General features: G+C 48.6%; 2 protein-coding genes across 2 annotated transcripts in view; both read left to right on the forward strand.

Moving 5' to 3' along the window:
• The window catches only part of LOC135421583 (serine/threonine-protein kinase PAK 3-like), a 158,953-nt gene that overhangs the window by 138,483 nt on the left and 4,201 nt on the right, over positions 1–16,269 (forward strand). The window lies entirely within an intron of this gene.
• Positions 11,583–13,892, forward strand: LOC135421728 (serine/threonine-protein kinase PAK 3-like). Its single transcript, XM_064670413.1, has 5 exons — positions 11,583–11,591; positions 11,775–11,890; positions 12,710–12,827; positions 13,211–13,310; positions 13,639–13,892. Exons 1-5 carry the CDS (start codon positions 11,583–11,585, stop codon positions 13,890–13,892), a joined length of 597 nt encoding a protein of 198 aa, XP_064526483.1.

A 16,269-nucleotide genomic window follows, 5' to 3' on the forward strand; every position in this document is an offset into this window, starting at 1 on the left:
GGACTGCAAGGCCACAATAAGCTCTCCCTGGGACCTTGTCTTCTCCAGTGCCATCTGTCTTGGCCTTTCCTTAGAGGAAAGATGGAGGTCTAGATAGTTCCCTACGTCCTCCTGATGTGTATTGCTGGTAACCAGAGGAATCCCTCTGGAGCCTGTGAGAAACTGCATTTGGAAAGTAATGGCTCCTTTTGTTCTTCTTTGGTTTTTTGGTGCAGCATCCGTTTTTAGGAAAATCCAAGAGTCTTGCCGAGATGGCTCCTCTGATTGATGCAGTCAGGAGACCCAGAACAGCGGTCTTTGCAGCCACTTCATTTGTAAATAAACTTTTGTAGGTCAGCCCGTGTGCTCCTATAGTGTGTATATATAGTGTGTATATATAGTGTGTATATATAGTGTGTATATATAGTGTGTGTATATATAGTGTGTGTATATATAGTGTGTGTATATATAGTGTGTGTATATATAGTGTGTGTATATATAGTGTGTGTATATATAGTGTGTGTATATCTACTCTTATCTTTGCAGCCACTTCATTTGTAAATAAACTTTTGTAGGTCAGCCCGTGTGCTCCTATAGTGTGTATATATAGTGTGTGTATATAGTGTGTGTGTGTATATAGTGTGTGTGTGTATATAGTGTGTGTGTGTATATAGTGTGTGTGTGTATATAGTGTGTGTGTGTATATAGTGTGTGTGTATATAGTGTGTGTGTATATAGTGTGTGTGTGTGTATATAGTGTGTGTGTGTGTATATAGTGTGTGTGTGTGTATATAGTGTGTGTGTGTATATAGTGTGTGTGTGTGTATATAGTGTGTGTGTGTGTATATAGTGTGTGTGTGTGTATATAGTGTGTGTGTGTGTATATAGTGTGTGTGTGTGTATATAGTGTGTGTGTGTGTGTATATAGTGTGTGTGTGTGTATATAGTGTGTGTGTGTGTATATAGTGTGTGTGTGTGTATATAGTGTGTGTGTGTGTATATAGTGTGTGTGTGTATATAGTGTGTGTGTGTATATAGTGTGTGTGTGTATATAGTGTGTGTGTGTATATAGTGTGTGTGTGTATATAGTGTGTGTGTATATAGTGTGTGTGTGTGTATATAGTGTGTGTGTGTGTATATAGTGTGTGTGTGTGTATATAGTGTGTGTGTGTATATAGTGTGTGTGTGTATATAGTGTGTATATAGAATGTAGCGTTTGTGTGGGAACAGGAAAAAATTAAAGGAAAAACGGAAAGCTGTGTGTGTGGGAGGGAACTGGGGCTTCCTTCAAGTTGGGAGCGGGACGGCGTGGGGCCGGGGAGCTGTAGGGAGACTCCTCGCCACTGTGCTCAGTGCCTGGCCTCTTCCCCCCCCACCCCATCGCCCAGGCTGAGAACCGTCGCCGCTGCTGCCTCAGCCTGGGGGCCGCCCCGCCTCATCGGCAACTGTTCTTGCCTCAGCCCTCAGGGGTTTTCCCCTCAGCCCGCACCAGTTTTTCCCTCAACCCTCAGCCATTTTTCCTTCAGATCACAGTCGGTTTTGCCTCAACCCGGACCAATTTTTCCCTCAACTCGCAGCCGGTTTTGCCTCAGCCCACAGCCCTTTCTGCCTCATAACTGCCCCCCCCCCCCCGCCTCAGCTGCAGCCGGTTTTGTCTCAGCCCAGAGCCGTTCTCATCTCAGCCCTTGTGCCCCGCTGCTTCAGCCCGCAGCGGTTTTTGCTTCAGCCTGGGGATCACCCCATCTCAGCTGAGGCCTCGGTGATGCCGGGAAAAGGCCACGGTAGTAAAACTCAAGAGCCACAGGCGCTATGAAGCCGCTAGTTGTTTATTACGCTGCCGGACGCGCGGGGGATGACTCCGCCTGACACGCGCGAGCGCTCCCCCCTCACGGCTCCCGTTTTCTCCCAGCAGGTCATCCCTATCCATCGCACGGTTTGACATATTCAGGAACTACCCCAGAGTGGTATGGATTTCTATGGAAATCTCGGGACACGCCTTCTGGCGCCTGCCCACTTCTCTCGGGTGGTCGCAGGGGATGAAGGCTTCGAGTCTGCCTCTCACCGAATGGTTCCCCTCGCTCTCGGAGCATGCACAGTCTCTCAGCACCTTCCCCTCAGCAGGCAGCAAAGAGAGAGACCCCCTCACACACACCCGCTGCTCCGTCGCCCTGATATTCCACTGTAGCAGACAGAAAGGCTAGTCAGGGCCCCAGAAAATCTTACACGCACACAGAAGTTGGATAGGAGAAGGATTTAAGAGCTCCATGTCCACTGAGGCTTCTGACCCTGTAGGTTTCCCACAAGCCTAAGGGAATTTGGTTTTTGCAGGTGCACCAGGAGCTCAGTGCTGGGCAGAGAACTTTCTTGGGAGAAAGTCTGACTTGAGTGGCTATGGGAGAAGTGGCCAAAGGGGGGAGAACGGGCAGGAAGCACCCACGGGGGCACCCCCACTCTGACAGCTGCTCCAAGGGCTCCCTGCCACATGTGGAACACGGACGTGTCCCTGAGGGATTGACAACAAATGCTGTCCATGTCAGGCAATCACAGCTGTTCTGAATGTCCTCCAAGCCTCTCCACAGTAAAAGGGGAGAAGCCCCGCTTGGTACAGCGAGGGCTGTGCCGTGAGGGCTGCTGGGGAGGAATCTCACTCTTCCTGGAGTCAGCTACTGTTGTCAAATACCTCTGAAATCCTCGGGATAACAGAACCCTCAAACCCTGCATTGCTAGTGTTAAAAAGCAAGGCGTTATTTTATTCACAGCACTATGGGCTGTGGGTGACTAGCCAACAGCCTCCACACAGACACGGATTCAAAACTTATTATTCCATTTTTCCATGGAAGAGCAGAGTTGATTTCCAGATGAGTTTTAGGCAGAAAGATGAGCTTTACATCAGGAGGTAAGCTGACAAGTCACTGCGAGAAAGGGAGGTCAGGCTCCAACAGGAGAGCAAGATTCAACATTCCAGGGGTCAAGAAGCCACCCAAAACCATTGCAGCGTGGGGAACCTTGAACGGCTGTTTCCGTGATGTCACAGGACTGTTGCCCCACTGTCGCTGTGATGTCACTGAAGTGCTGGGTGGCCACTGCAGTGTCCGTGGAACGCTCTCATTCAGGCACCAAGGGCCTCGGCTTGCGGTGCAGTTCGTCACGTGCTCGTCGCAGAGGAGTCTTCGGATTGAGGATTTCTCAGCGGAGAGTTGTGAACGGGCGTCCAAGAGGATTTTTCAGATCGAGGAGCTCTCAGTGGAGACCCTGCAAACCAGAGAGCGGTTTTCTTTCCCCCCCCCCCCAAGGGGCTGTGCCCCTTGGACTGCAGCACAGCTTTGCTGAAATGTTTCGGCAAATCTGCGCTGCAGTTCATGATTTTGTGCTGTTTTCATCAAATTTATATTTTTCTCCAGACAGGTCCTGCCAGGTGACGGAGTTCCCGAGAGGTGAGTAGTGTTTGTTCCTGGGGGCAGCATACCTGGCTTTGGCATGGCTGTGTTCTTTATGCTCTTCCTTAGGCACTGAGATGATTTAGAAACAAAACTGCCCTTAAGATGCCCTTAGTTTGGTAGAACTCCTGTCAACAGCTTTGTCTGAAAAGGGGGGGGTCTGTGTGTGGACAGCATTTGGAATGGAACTTGAGGGGGTTCTGTGCCCTCCACTGGATAGCCTGTGGAGTCTGCAATTTCCTCACTTTGCTGGTTCTACCAGTACGACTTCCAAAATGCAGGCTTGGGAGAGCTTCTCAGAAGTTCTTCTAAAAACTGTTCAGTTATCTCCAGAACTGAGGGGAAAGCATCCTTTTTGCTAAATTCCATAATTAAAGGATTTGATCACACCAATGACCTCTGAGATAAAATGCCAGCTTCCAAACAGTGCAGGCTCCTGAACCCAGGAGCTGTTCGTGTGCTAGAATGGCTAGAGGGGATTTTTTGGACAGTTTTTCTGGGGAACCATTTTCCGCAAGCTAAAGAGAACTGATGCTTGCCATTTATTAAAAGAAAAACCAAAAGCCAACAGAACAGAAAAAGGAAAAAAAAAAAAAGAAGAGGAAATTTCTTTAGCTCTTCAGCTAAAGCTGCTTTAGCTCTTGGGTAGAACAGAAGCATTGACTGTTAATGGACAGTTTACATTTGCTTGATGGAGTTTCTATTTGTTTTATTTCCTGGGAAAACAGCATAAAAAATAGACAGGAAACTGTAGAAGATGAATATGGGGTTTTGTCCTCTTCTCTTGCTTGCTGTGCAAAAGAACTGCTGCTCCTGGAGAGATGTTGTGAAAGAAAAATGCTCTTTATTTGGGTTGCCTTGTGTGATGGGATTCCCCACAAGAGGCAGTTTTCTGACAGCGTCTGGTTCATTTTGCCTTGCCCATTGCAGACGGAATCACCAGTGGATATGGAGGTGGACAGAGAGCAGCCCATCCTTCTGTGAGTGGAAAAGGAAGCTTTGACGTTCCTAGTTTTTAAGAATCATGGAGCGAGCTGTGAGCTTGGCCTGCTACAACAGAGTGCCAGCCTGAGAGGCTGAAAGCAAGTCCATGAAAGAAAGTCCATGTCAGTGCCTTTGCAGCAGCAGCAGCAGCAGCAGCAGCCAAGGCATCCCTGGCTGTTTTCTCATTTTCTGTTCAAGAGCTTTTAAACAGAGGAAGATCTGGGTTTGCAGGCAGAAGATTTTTTGCTGATTTTAGCCATGGTGGGATATCTAAGTCAGAGCAATATGCAGCACTGTCTAACTAGTTGGTAAAGAGAGCAAATTTGGGACAATGGGATGTAATGCCCTGCCACTGAGAGGCAGCTGGGACTGTGGAGGGATTTCAACTCCCCTAATTTGATAGAGAGTTAAATTGGCCTGGGACATACGCACTGTAGAACTGAGGCCCGTAGGACCAAGTGCATGTTAATGGCTGTCTTGTGTTTCCTTTGTCCCAATCCCAAGGACGTGCCAACCCAGCTGGAGACTCCCAGAAATCCACCGTCTATGTTCCGATCCTTCCTGCAGTCTTACCTGTACGGGAATGTGAGGCCCCGATGGCCCACCAAGCAGCTTCTGCAGACAAAGTGGCTGGAGGTGAAACAGCTGTCCAGGGATGGGCTTTGTCATCAGCCAAACTCAGAGGCATCAGGAGGCCTCCTCTCCTACTAATCTCCAGTCTTAGTGCTTTTCAAAAGACAAATAAGTAGCATCCTAGAATAATTACGCTTGGAAGGGACCTTTAAGTGGCATCTAGTCCAACCCCCCTGCAACGAGCAGGGACATCTTCAACTAGACTGGGTTGCTCAGAGCCCTGTCCCACCTGACCAGGGATGGGGTATCCACTTCCTGTGCCAGTGTTTCAGCACCCTCATTCTAAACAATGACTTCCTCAGATGTAACCAGAATCTCTCCTCTTCCACTTGAAAACCATGACCCTTTGTCCCATTGCAACCGGGCCCTTTGAAAAAATGTCCCCTTGAAGGATTGAAAGGCCACAATAAGCTCTCCCTGGCACCTTCTCTTCTCCAGTGCCATCCCTCTTGGCCTTTCCTCCGAGGCAAGGTCTTCCACCATCTGGTCCTGTCTGTGGCCCTGGCTTGTACTTTGGGAGGACACTTGGTTGTACCTGGTGGCAAAAGACCTGGAGTAGAATAATAGCAGGTCCAGAGGCTGCAATGGTGTTGGTGGAGGGGGACCCAAGGAAGCAGTCCCAGCCAAGTGATCGGAGAATTGCCTGTGAGAAGGAAGGGGCTGTGGGGAGCTCACTGCGAGCCTCAGAGGGGGCCCAGCTTGTCCCTCCTGCCCCACTCTTTGAGGTTTCTGCCACTCAAGGAGGGACAGCTGAGCGGGCCTTGTCCCAGCCCCATTTGCTGCCTGGCACATTCAAGCAGGCCAGAAGAGCTCCAGGGTTCTGGCAGGTTTTGTGGCAGAGAGAGGGAGCTGCACAAGGTGCCACTGGGCTGTCCCTGCTGGGAAGGAAGGTGGCAGCCAGCACAGGGAGGGGCAGGGGTGGAATGCACACACTGCTCTCCCTGCAAGCCAGAGCTGAGTCCATCAGCGCTCTGCCCCTTGTGTCCCTGCTCTTGTCTGGGTGCTGAGAACCTCCACCTCAGTGCTCTTCAGAACAATACACAGGCCTGCATCCTCCTGGCGTTGACCTTGCTTAGAGGTACGGGAATTTCCCGAGGAGGGGCTTATGCTCCTCATCAGTTTTCACTCCTAAAATAGCCCAGGTCTTTAGAGAAGAGGAACCTAAGGGAGTCCTTTGAGTTTTCTGAAATGGAAAAAGGCCCGAAACAGCAAGTGGCATTCCCGAGCACTGGCAAGGCAAACCTCCTTGCTGCAGACACCTTGAGAAATTGATTAAGGGCCTTAGGGGCCATGTTTGCCTGTGATAGCAAGGTCCTGGACATGAAGTTGGAGGTGTAGATGGTGCCCTCAGTCCTCCTGATGTGTATTGCTGGTAACCAGAGGAATCCTGCTGAAGCCTGTGGGAAACTGCATTTGGAAAGTAATGGCTCCTTTCTTTCTGTGTTTTTTCCTTTGGGCAGCATCCATTTTTAGAAAGATCCGATAGTCTCACCAACAACAGTCCTCTGCTCGATGCAGCCAGGAGATTCCTTACAGAGAGGGTCACAACACCATCACCAGAACCTCTGCTGGCTCCCTCTGTTTCTGGACAGGAGAGTAAGGAAGAGCAAGCAGAGAAGGAAAACGTGAAAGCAAAGCCTGAAGGAATGAAATCAGTAAGTGCCAGCTTTGGTTAGCACTGCCTTTGGTGTCATTCAGAGCTGCAAGTTCCTGAGCAGCCAGTGCTTGCCATGCATGGCTGAAGAGTGTGAGGGCTCTAGCCCTGCCATGACATGGTGCTTCAGCCCAGCCACTGACACCTGGAAAAGAGGTTTTGACCCTTCCTGTTTAATCTTTAGATTGCCGTGCAGGATTCCTAGGAGACAGGAGAAACTGTCCCCTGGATGTACCTGCCCCTCCACAGGGCCTATTTCAGAAAATCCATGAACAAGAAATTGGCCAGGCCCTTGTGTGAAATGACCCTTTTGTTATTGTGTGTAACTATCCAACCTTGCAAGGGACAGAATGGTGACTGTCCCTGACTCTACTGACTCTCCCCAGGGCACAAACGTGACAGCAGAACCTCTCCTGGCTCCCTCTATTTCCGGACAAGACATTAAAGAAGAGGAAGTGGACAATGAACTTGTGGCTGTTGTTGGAGGTGGAGAGCCTGAAGAAATTAAATCAGTAAGTGCCAGAGTACATTAGCATTGCCTTTGGTGTAATTTAGAACTTGTGATGAGAGCAAGCTTGCTTTTCATGGCTGAAGACTGTGTGAGGGCTGGAGTCCTTCCATGACACTGTGCTTCTACCCAGTCACTGACACCTGGAAAAGGAATTTTGACTCTTCCTGTTTAGTCTTTAGATTGCCGTGCAGGATTCCTCGGAGACAGGAGAAACTGTCCCCTGGACGTACCTGCCCCTCCACAGGGCCTATTTCAGAAAACCATAAAAAAAAAGAACAAGAAAGTGGCCCTGTGTGAAATGACCCTTTTCTTATTGTGTGTAACTATCCAACCTTGCAAGGGACAGAATGGTGACTGTCCCTGACTCTTCTGACTCTCCCCAGGGCACAACAGCAGCACCAGAACCTCTGCTGGCTCCCTGTCTTCCCGGACAAGAGGGTAAAGAAGAGGAAGTGGACAATGAACCCGTGGCTGTTGTTGGAGCCGCAGAGCCTGAAGAAATTAAATCAGTAAGTGCCAGAGTACATTAGCATTGCCTGTGGTGTAATTTAGAACTTGTGATGAGAGCAAGCTTGCTTTTCATGGCTGAAGAGTGTGAGGGCTGGAGTCCTTCCATCACATGGTGCTTCAGCCCAGCCACTGACACCTGGAAAAGGGGTTTTGACCCTTCCTGTTTAATCTTTAGATTGCCGTGCAGGATTCCTAGGAGACAGGAGAAACTGTCCCCTGGATGTACCTGCCCCTCCACAGGGCCTATTTCAGAAAATCCATGAACAAGAAATTGGCCAGGCCCTTGTGTGAAATGACCCTTTTGTTATTGTGTGTAACTATCCAACCTTGCAAGGGACAGAATTGTGACTGTCCCTGACTCTTCTGACTCTCCCCAGGGCACAAACGTGACACCAGAACCTCTGCTGGCTCCCTCTGTTTCCGGACAAGACATTAAAGAAGAGGAAGTGGACAATGAACTTGTGGCTGTTGTTGGAGCTGCAGAGCCTGAAGAAATTAAATCAGTAAGTGCCAGAGTACATTAGCATTGCCTTTGGTGTAATTTAGAACTTGTGATGAGAGCAAGCTTGCTTTTCATGGCTGAAGACTGTGTGAGGGCTGGAGTCCTTCCATGACACTGTGCTTCTACCCAGCCACTGACACCTGGAAAAGGGGTTTTGAACTTCCAAGTTGAGCCAGTGTCCCTGGCAGGACACATAGGAATAACTGTGCCCTGGGGTTACCTGCCCGTCTGAATAGCCTACTTGAGAAAATCTAAGCAAACTGAACAAGAAAGTGGCCTTTTGTGAAGTGACCCTTTTGTTATTGTGTGTAACTATCCAACCTTGCAAGGGACAGAATGGTGACTGTCCCTGACTCTACTGACTGTCTCCAGGACACAACAGCAGCACCAGAACCTGTGCTGGCTCCCTCTGATTCTGGACAGGAGGTTGAAGAGAAAGAAGTGGAGAAGGAACCTGTGGCTGTTGGAAAAGTCATGCCTGAGAGAAGGAAATCAGTAAGTGCCAGCTTTGGTTAGCACTGCCTTTGGTGTCATTCAGAGCTGCAAGTTCCTGAGCAGACAGCGCTTGCTCTTTGGGACTGAAGATTGTGCGGGCTCTAGCCCTGCCATGACATGGTGCTTCAGCCCAGCCACTGACACCTGGAAAAGAGGTTTTGAACTTCCAAGTTGGAAGTTCACCTTCCTTGCAGGACACATAGGAATAACTGTGCCCTGGAGGATCCTTGCCCCTCTGAATGGCCTAGTTGAGAAAATGCATGAAAATTGAAGAGGAAACTGCCCATGAACTCGTGTAAATCCAGTCTTTTCTTCTTGTCCATTCACTTGGTGAAGTGGGCAGCAAAAGACAGTTTAAGAGCCTGACTTGTGGCCAACAGCATCTTCCCAAGGGTTTGCATTTGAACTATGATCTCAGGGCAGCTCTGCAAGCCACCTTTCTCACAGAACCTAATTCTTGCCTCAGATCCTCAAGAGGCCTGGTGCTGCTGCAGAACCACAACCTAAAAAAGTCACCTTTGCTGACACTGAAATGCCAAGCACAAGCACCGGGAAAGGCGACACTCCGAAGAAAAGCATTCTGAAGAAAAGCATTCTGAAGAAAAGCATTCCAAAGAAAATCACGCACCAGCCGCCAACGCTGTCCCCACTAACACAACTTTACCTTAATGACCTCAGTACGTATCATGTATTTCCTGTCTGGAACAGCAGTCCATGGTATGCATGTCAGCTTTAGTTCTACTAAAGGAAGAGAGGAAGCAACAGAGCACTGTGGCTGTTCCTTCTGCCTCTGAGGGCAGCTGGGGCTGGATTCAGTTTTCCTGAGCTTCCATCTATGCTCCAGGCAAAGGCAGAGATGGTTTCTGGTTGAGCAGAAGGCTTTGACCTAGTGAATGACCTAGTGAACTCCTGTGTGCAGAGGGCTAAACCCAAGAGAATATTAGGGTTCCTAAATTCTCTTTAGACTCCTGACTCCTCACAAGTCATTGGAGTACAAAGACTTTGCCGAAATCTCTAAGGTTGAAGACAAGCAGTGTGGTTCTTCAAATGGCACAGGCAAGGTCCTCTTCAGAACTCAGCCTGCTGATCCGTGATGAGGGTCCTAGTTCTTAAAGCCCCATCCTCAGGGATTAGAACTTAAGATGCTGCTCTTGAACACCATAAAGGCTTTTTTTTGGCAAACTGCTGAAAGGTTGGGCAGATTCCATCATCTCCTGTAAACACCTGATAATATTCTTTCTGTTCTGAAAATGGCACTTGTTCACAACAGTAGATTCCAAAACTCAATTTAATTGTCAAAATTTAATTTTTAATGCACTTAACTTAGTGCATTCAAAACTACTAAACCTTTGGCCGAATCACACGGAGTGTTTCTCTATAAGAAAATAAGGGCTCTGTTGCTCCAGCTCTCCTTAATGTTTGTAGACAACAAATTCTTTCATTGGTGCCTGTTCTTTTCTGATTTCTGTCTGCTCTGAGCATTCCTCCATGGGCTTGGTTTCCTGTCAAGGTAAAGCCTCAAAAGACTGTGGAAAATCAGTCTTTGTGGAGCCACCTGTGCTTCAGAGCTGCCTCTGCTGTTGTGGTTATTGTTGTTGTTGTGGTTATTGTTGTTGTTGTTGTTACCAGCTGACTACAAAGGGCTCACAGCCCTGCACAGTGGGGCTGCCTTTTGGATCTGCTGCAAGGTGATATCTCTGTTTCACACGAGCATCTTTCATGTTGTTTCTTTCAGAGGGCATTGTGAGTGAGGGGAACCCTACGAAAAAATACACTGTACAGCAGATAATTGGCCAAGGGTAAGTCCAATCTCAGCTACTTCTACAAAACCATGGGCCAGGGATTTTGCTGGTGTCATATCAAGCATGCAGTTGGGGAAGCTGCAAACATGGGCAGACACTGGGCTTACATCCTCCTGTCTGTCAGTCCTGATCAGTATTTAATAACTGTGGTCAGAAGGCATTGTCAAAGACAACTCAATGCTGGCAGTCTCTTGCCTGGAACAAGGAGCAGGACGTGGAGTATGTCCTATGTTTTCTCCTGGCCACCCTGCATGGCAGAGGGCTGCTGGGCTGCTGGGCTGCTGGGCTGCTGGGCTGCTGGCTGAAGCCGAGTGTTTTATAAACACTCTGGGCAGCAGAGCTCTGCTCTCTGGGCTGGCTTTCTCACCCAGGGCCTAAACGCCTTCTCCTTTCTTGGCTGCTGCTCTGTTTCTAGGTCTTGTGGAAGAGTTTTCCGAGGAGTTGACATTGATACAGGAAGACGGGTAAGGGCAGCACCCCCGGCAGTTTGTGCAGCTCTCGAGTGCTTTCCCCTCCACTGGGAGCTGTGGCCACAGCTCTGGGTGGCCACGAGATCTTTGCTGCAGAGACTGTTCCTCTGAGGGCAGACAAGTGTCAGCCTGCAAGACACGGTTTGGACAGACCTTGTCCTTATTAAGTCCCCAAAAGAACACAAGGAGGGCAGGGGTATCTTTCAGAGAAGGACACCTTTGCTCAGACTTATTTACTGACTATGCTAATGCATCAGCTACTTGGTGGCTCCTTACCCAGCTGCAGTGCTGCACTTGGGAAGTGCACTTACACAGGAGTCTGCAAGGGATCTAAAGGCCCTGAGCGCTGCTCATAACCCCGGCCACATCCATAAAACACCCTAGAATGGGTTATTCCTTTTCAAACCCAGAAAAGAACTGCAAATAGGAACTGGGTTAAAAACGTTCTTTAGAGTTGCAAAATCCAACTTCAAGATGTTACAAAGTGCAGGGATTGTATTTTTTTGTGTAACCCTCATGACCTTTCAGGATGGGATTTCCTCCATTATGGATTGATTGTTTGCAGACCATTTGTCCAGAGTTTACAAGGCAAAATGTCTATAGCCATGTGTCCTGTAACTGGCACACAAGGGCGAGCGGAGGAATCGCCTCTTGTCCTGTCAGTTAAGAAGCTCTGGTGTCTAATCCCAGGCAGTTTGGCCCACCCTGGCTCCATCATTCCAAAGACACCTGCTCCATGTGCGTTGTGGTCCTGTGCAACAGACTTCTCAAGTCTGTGGCTTTCAATCTCCTTTTAGGTGGCCATCAAGATGATGTGTCTTTGCAAGGAAAAGTACGCAAGAGAGATAATTTTAACTGAGGTTTCACTCTTGAGTAGCGTGAGGCACCCCAATATCATTCGCTATATAGACAGGTGAGTGGTTTGGGATTATCACATTGAGGTTCATTGACACACTGCAAGCCAAAGGCTAAAAAGCCACTTTGGTCACTGGAAGAACATGGAGCTCTTCATTGTTTCTCGACTCTTCCAACTGAAGTGGATGAGAGGAGCTTGCCTTGTGTCTGCCTTGGCCTTTTCTGGTATACGTAGTTTGAAGCGTGTCTTCCAAAACCTGCATCTGCCATGTCTTCCTAAAGCCACAGCCCTTCAGTTCACTACCTCCCTGTTCTTTTGGGGTCTGGTTTTTTTCAAACTGATCATCATTTCTTTGCCTTAATGATACGTGCTGATAAACCCACCTAGAAATTATTGACCTTGGGGTTTTCCCTCTACTTTTTGTTGCTGTGGATGCCAGGAAGACTAGGCTCTTGTTTGCACAAACACACAATGTGCCAGGTTTTAAATGGTTTTCCCTGTTTCTGAATGCACTTTATGCAATGCTTTCCAAGGGGTTGACCAACATCTGCCCTCAGTGGTGCACACCCTCCTCCCATGGAGAAGTCTGTGTTGCCTGCTTCCTGGAGTTCAGGCTGGAAGGGATGAGTTAAGATGATGAAGCAGCTGATGGCAATGTCCTGGTTCCAGATTTCTCTCTGCTGTCACTAAACTGCATTTTTGCCTTGCTTGCCATCTAAGACATCTCCTTTTTCACAGATGAGCCTTTCTCATTTAGCCTGCTCAGATTCTCTCTTCATTTACAAGTGACCTGGCAAGAAAACTCAACTGCAGTCTTTCCCATAAGGTCATTTAGCTGGGCCCATTCATCTCCATGCTGTGGGTTTCTTCTTTCAGCTACCTTTTCAATGAACAACTCTGGCTGGTGATGGAATACGTGGAGGGATGCTCCTTAGCTACTGTGGTTTTCATACAAGCTCTTGAGGAAGAGATGATAGCCTCTATCAGTCGGGAGGTAAGGGATGCTGCCCTTGCTTCTGACAGCTTGGACAGGATGGTTCTTTGCAAAAGGTGGTAAGAACAGGAGTGATTTCCTGTTCAGAGCTTTGTTTCTGCGTTGCTGTTATGATGTGGAGAAGAAAAGAGCATCCAAGTGAACGGCCTGCCAGTCTCACTGCATTTCTTGTACTCTGTTATTATACTCCTATAATGTTGTTGTACTTTCTTTTTCAGTTTAATTTCATTTTATTTTATTTATTATTCCAAACTTTGCCACTTGAGGTATGTCTGCAATTGATGTGTCACCTGAAATTTGACCTTTTAGAGCCATTTCTTTTTTTGTGGGAAAAAAAATCAGCCTAATTAATTTTTTTCTCTCATTTCTTTGTTTAATCTCAGTGCCTGAAAGCCCTGGACTTCCTTCATTCAAATCTAGTGATCCACAGAGACTTCAAAAGTGCCAATATTCTTCTCGGAATGGATGGATCCGTCAAATTGAGTAGGTGTTCTTGGTCAGGCACAGCGTTCCTGGGAGGCAGGGTCTGGGGTTGCCTTTGAGTGCCTGCCAGTTCCCCAAAAGTGGTGCTGGTGGGAGTGCCCAGCCCACTGCTGTAAGCTGAGAGCAGAGTTGCAATGTGCAGAGAGCTCTAGAGAGGATGAGGCTGTCAAGAGTGCCTTTGGTTTGGGTATGTCCCTTCCAGAGGAAACAGAGCACAGCCACTCTTCCAGCTAGATTCAACACTGTGCTCTCAGACTGAGAGTGGGGAATTCTTGTGCTTGCTTTCATAATTCAAGCCGGTTTTAACAGTACTTGTTTTTGTCTGCAGTTGATTTTGGCTTCTGTGCTTGGCTTAATCCCTGGGAGAAGAAACGGAGGTCTTTAATTGGGACTCCTTTCTATATGGCACCAGAAATGTTGGCAGGAGACAAATATGATGCCAAAGTGGACATCTGGGCCCTTGGGATCACGGCACTAGAAATGGTGGATGGTCCTACACAGGTAAGGTGCAAATACTGTCAGAGAGCCCTGCCTTTCTCCCCTGAGCCATATCTTTCTCCCACTCACATCAGCTTGAACTAGTCCCACCAAGGCCCACGTCTAAAAGTGTCCTGGAGCACATCTGCTCACAGGAGAAGTGACATGTGCCAGTGCAGAAATGGGCCGTTTTGGCCTCCAACAATGCTTGAATTCCTCCTGTGCTCTTTGAACTCCCTTGGAGCTGGATCTCCCAATGGCAGGAATTTTTCAGCAGCAGGATTCTCCCGTTGGAGAATTACTGTGAGAAGCATTTCAAGGGGATCTGCAGGCCAGAAGTCTTTTCAAACTTGGACCAGTGCCCACTGCTTACCTGAGCCTTTCAGGGCAGGTCACTGCTTCTAGTACTGCCACAAGTATGTATTAGCCAGTACATTTCTAAAAGTAGGTTCTAGCACAGCTCCTTGTAGTAAGCCAATGTATTTCCAGGTTTGCAGTTGTAGATGCTAATTCCCTAAAATGAAATGACCCGCTCTTACACCAAAGGAGTGTGCAATAGGCCAGGAAGGTATACGGGGATAAAACCCCATGACTAACAGCTGAAACCAAGTTAAATGCTGCACAGTTAATTCCTGAGGAAGGCAACAATTATGGAAAATGTCAGTCTTCCAGTCCTTCTGAAAAAGGTCCCTGACTTTTCTTGGAAGACTTCTTTTGGATTGCATTTGCCTTGCAGAAGGCAGCAAAAAGAGTTGAAGGCAATTAGCAGGACTGGTCTGGATGCTGAAAATTCTCTGCTTCCTTAAGCTCAAATGTTGATCAGGGCTCCTGGAGAAGCCCCAGGTCAAGTCTCAGAAAGCAAGGACTGGCCTGTGCTGGAGCTCTTCCCCTCGGGGAGGGATGGTTAATGGCTGCCTTGTGTCTTTTGTCCCAGCCTAAGTACAAGCCACCCAAGCTGAAAACTCGCAGAAACCTGTCGCCTGTGTTCCGTTCCTTCCTGGAGTCCTGCCTGAAACGGAATGAGAAGCGTCGATGGACGGCCGAGCAGCTGCTGAAGGTAAAGTGGCTGCAGGTGAAACAGCTGTCCCTCCTGCCCCACTCTTTGAGGTTTCTGCCACCCAAGGAGGGACAGCTGAGCGGGCCTTGTCCCAGCCCCATTTGCTGCCTGGCACATTCAAGCAGGCCAGAAGTGCTCCAGGGTTCTGGCAGGTTTTGTGGCAGAGAGAGGGAGCTGCACAAGGTGCCACTGGGCTGTCCCTGCTGGGAAGGAAGGTGGCAGCCAGCACAGGGAGGGGCAGGGGTGGAATGCACACACTGCTCTCCCTGCAAGCCAGAGCTGAGTTCATCAGCGCTCTGCCCCTTGTGTCCCTGCTCTTGTCTGGGTGCTGAGAACCTCCACCTCAGTTCTCTTCAGAACAATACACAGGCCTGCATCCTCCTGGCGTTGACCTTGCTTAGAGGTACAGGAATTTCCCGAGGAGGGGCTTATGCTCCTCATCAGTTTTCACTCCTAAAATAGCCCAGGTCTTTAGAGAAGAGGAACCTAAGGGAGTCCTTTGAGTTTTCTGAAATGGAAAAAGGCCCGAGACAGCAAGTGGCATTCCCGAGCACTGGCAAGGCAAACCTCCTTGCTGCAGAGACCTTGAGAAACTGATTAAGGGCCTTATGGGCCATGTTTGCCTGTGATAGCAAGGTCCTGGACATGAAGTTGGAGGTGTAGATGGTGCCCTCAGTCCTCCTGATGTGTATTGCTGGTAACCAGAGGAATCCCGCTGGAGCCTGTGGGAAACTGCATTTGGAAAGTAATGGCTCCTTTCTTTCTGTGTTTTTTCCTTTGGGCAGCATCCATTTTTAGAAAAATCCGGTAGTCTCAACAACATGAGGCCTCTGCTCGATGCAATCAGGAGATTCTTTACACAGAGGTTCACAACACCATCACCAGAACCTCTGCTGGCTCCCTCTGTTTCTGGACAAGAGAGTAAGGAAGAGCAAGCAGAGAAGGAAAACGACAAAGCAAAGCCTGAAGGAGTGAAATCAGTAAGTGCCAGCTTTGGTTAGCACTGCCTTTGGTGTCATTCAGAGCTGCAAGTTCCTGAGCAGCCAGTGCTTGCCATGCATGGCTGAAGAGTGTGAGGGCTGTAGCCCTGCCATGACATGGTGCTTCAGCCCAGCCACTGACACCTGGAAAAGAGGTTTTGAACTTCCAAGCTGAGTCAGACTGTCCCTTTCAGGACACACAGCAATAACTGTGCCCTAGAGGGTAGTTGCCCCTCTGCACAACCTAGTTGAGAAAATGCATGAAAATTGAAACTGCCCATGAACTCGTGTAAATCCTGTCTTTTTTTCTCGTCCATTCACTTTGTGAAGTGGGCAGCAAAAGACAGTTTAAGAGCCCAACTTGTGGCCAAGTCTTCCGAAGGGTTTGCATTTGAAATAGGATCCCGGGGCACCTCTGCAAGCCACCTTTCTGACATAAACTAAT

The sequence above is a fragment of the Pseudopipra pipra genome, chromosome 13 (genome assembly GCF_036250125.1).
Source record: "Pseudopipra pipra isolate bDixPip1 chromosome 13, bDixPip1.hap1, whole genome shotgun sequence".
NCBI lineage: Eukaryota > Metazoa > Chordata > Aves > Passeriformes > Pipridae > Pseudopipra > Pseudopipra pipra.

Coding starts and splice junctions, on each gene's coding strand:
- LOC135421728 (XM_064670413.1), top strand. Junction 11,891..12,709: donor ATCATTCGCTATATAGACAG/GTGAGTGGTTTG, acceptor TTCTTCTTTCAG/CTACCTTTTCAATGAACAAC. Junction 13,311..13,638: donor GGATGGATCCGTCAAATTGA/GTAGGTGTTCTT, acceptor TTTTGTCTGCAG/TTGATTTTGGCTTCTGTGCT.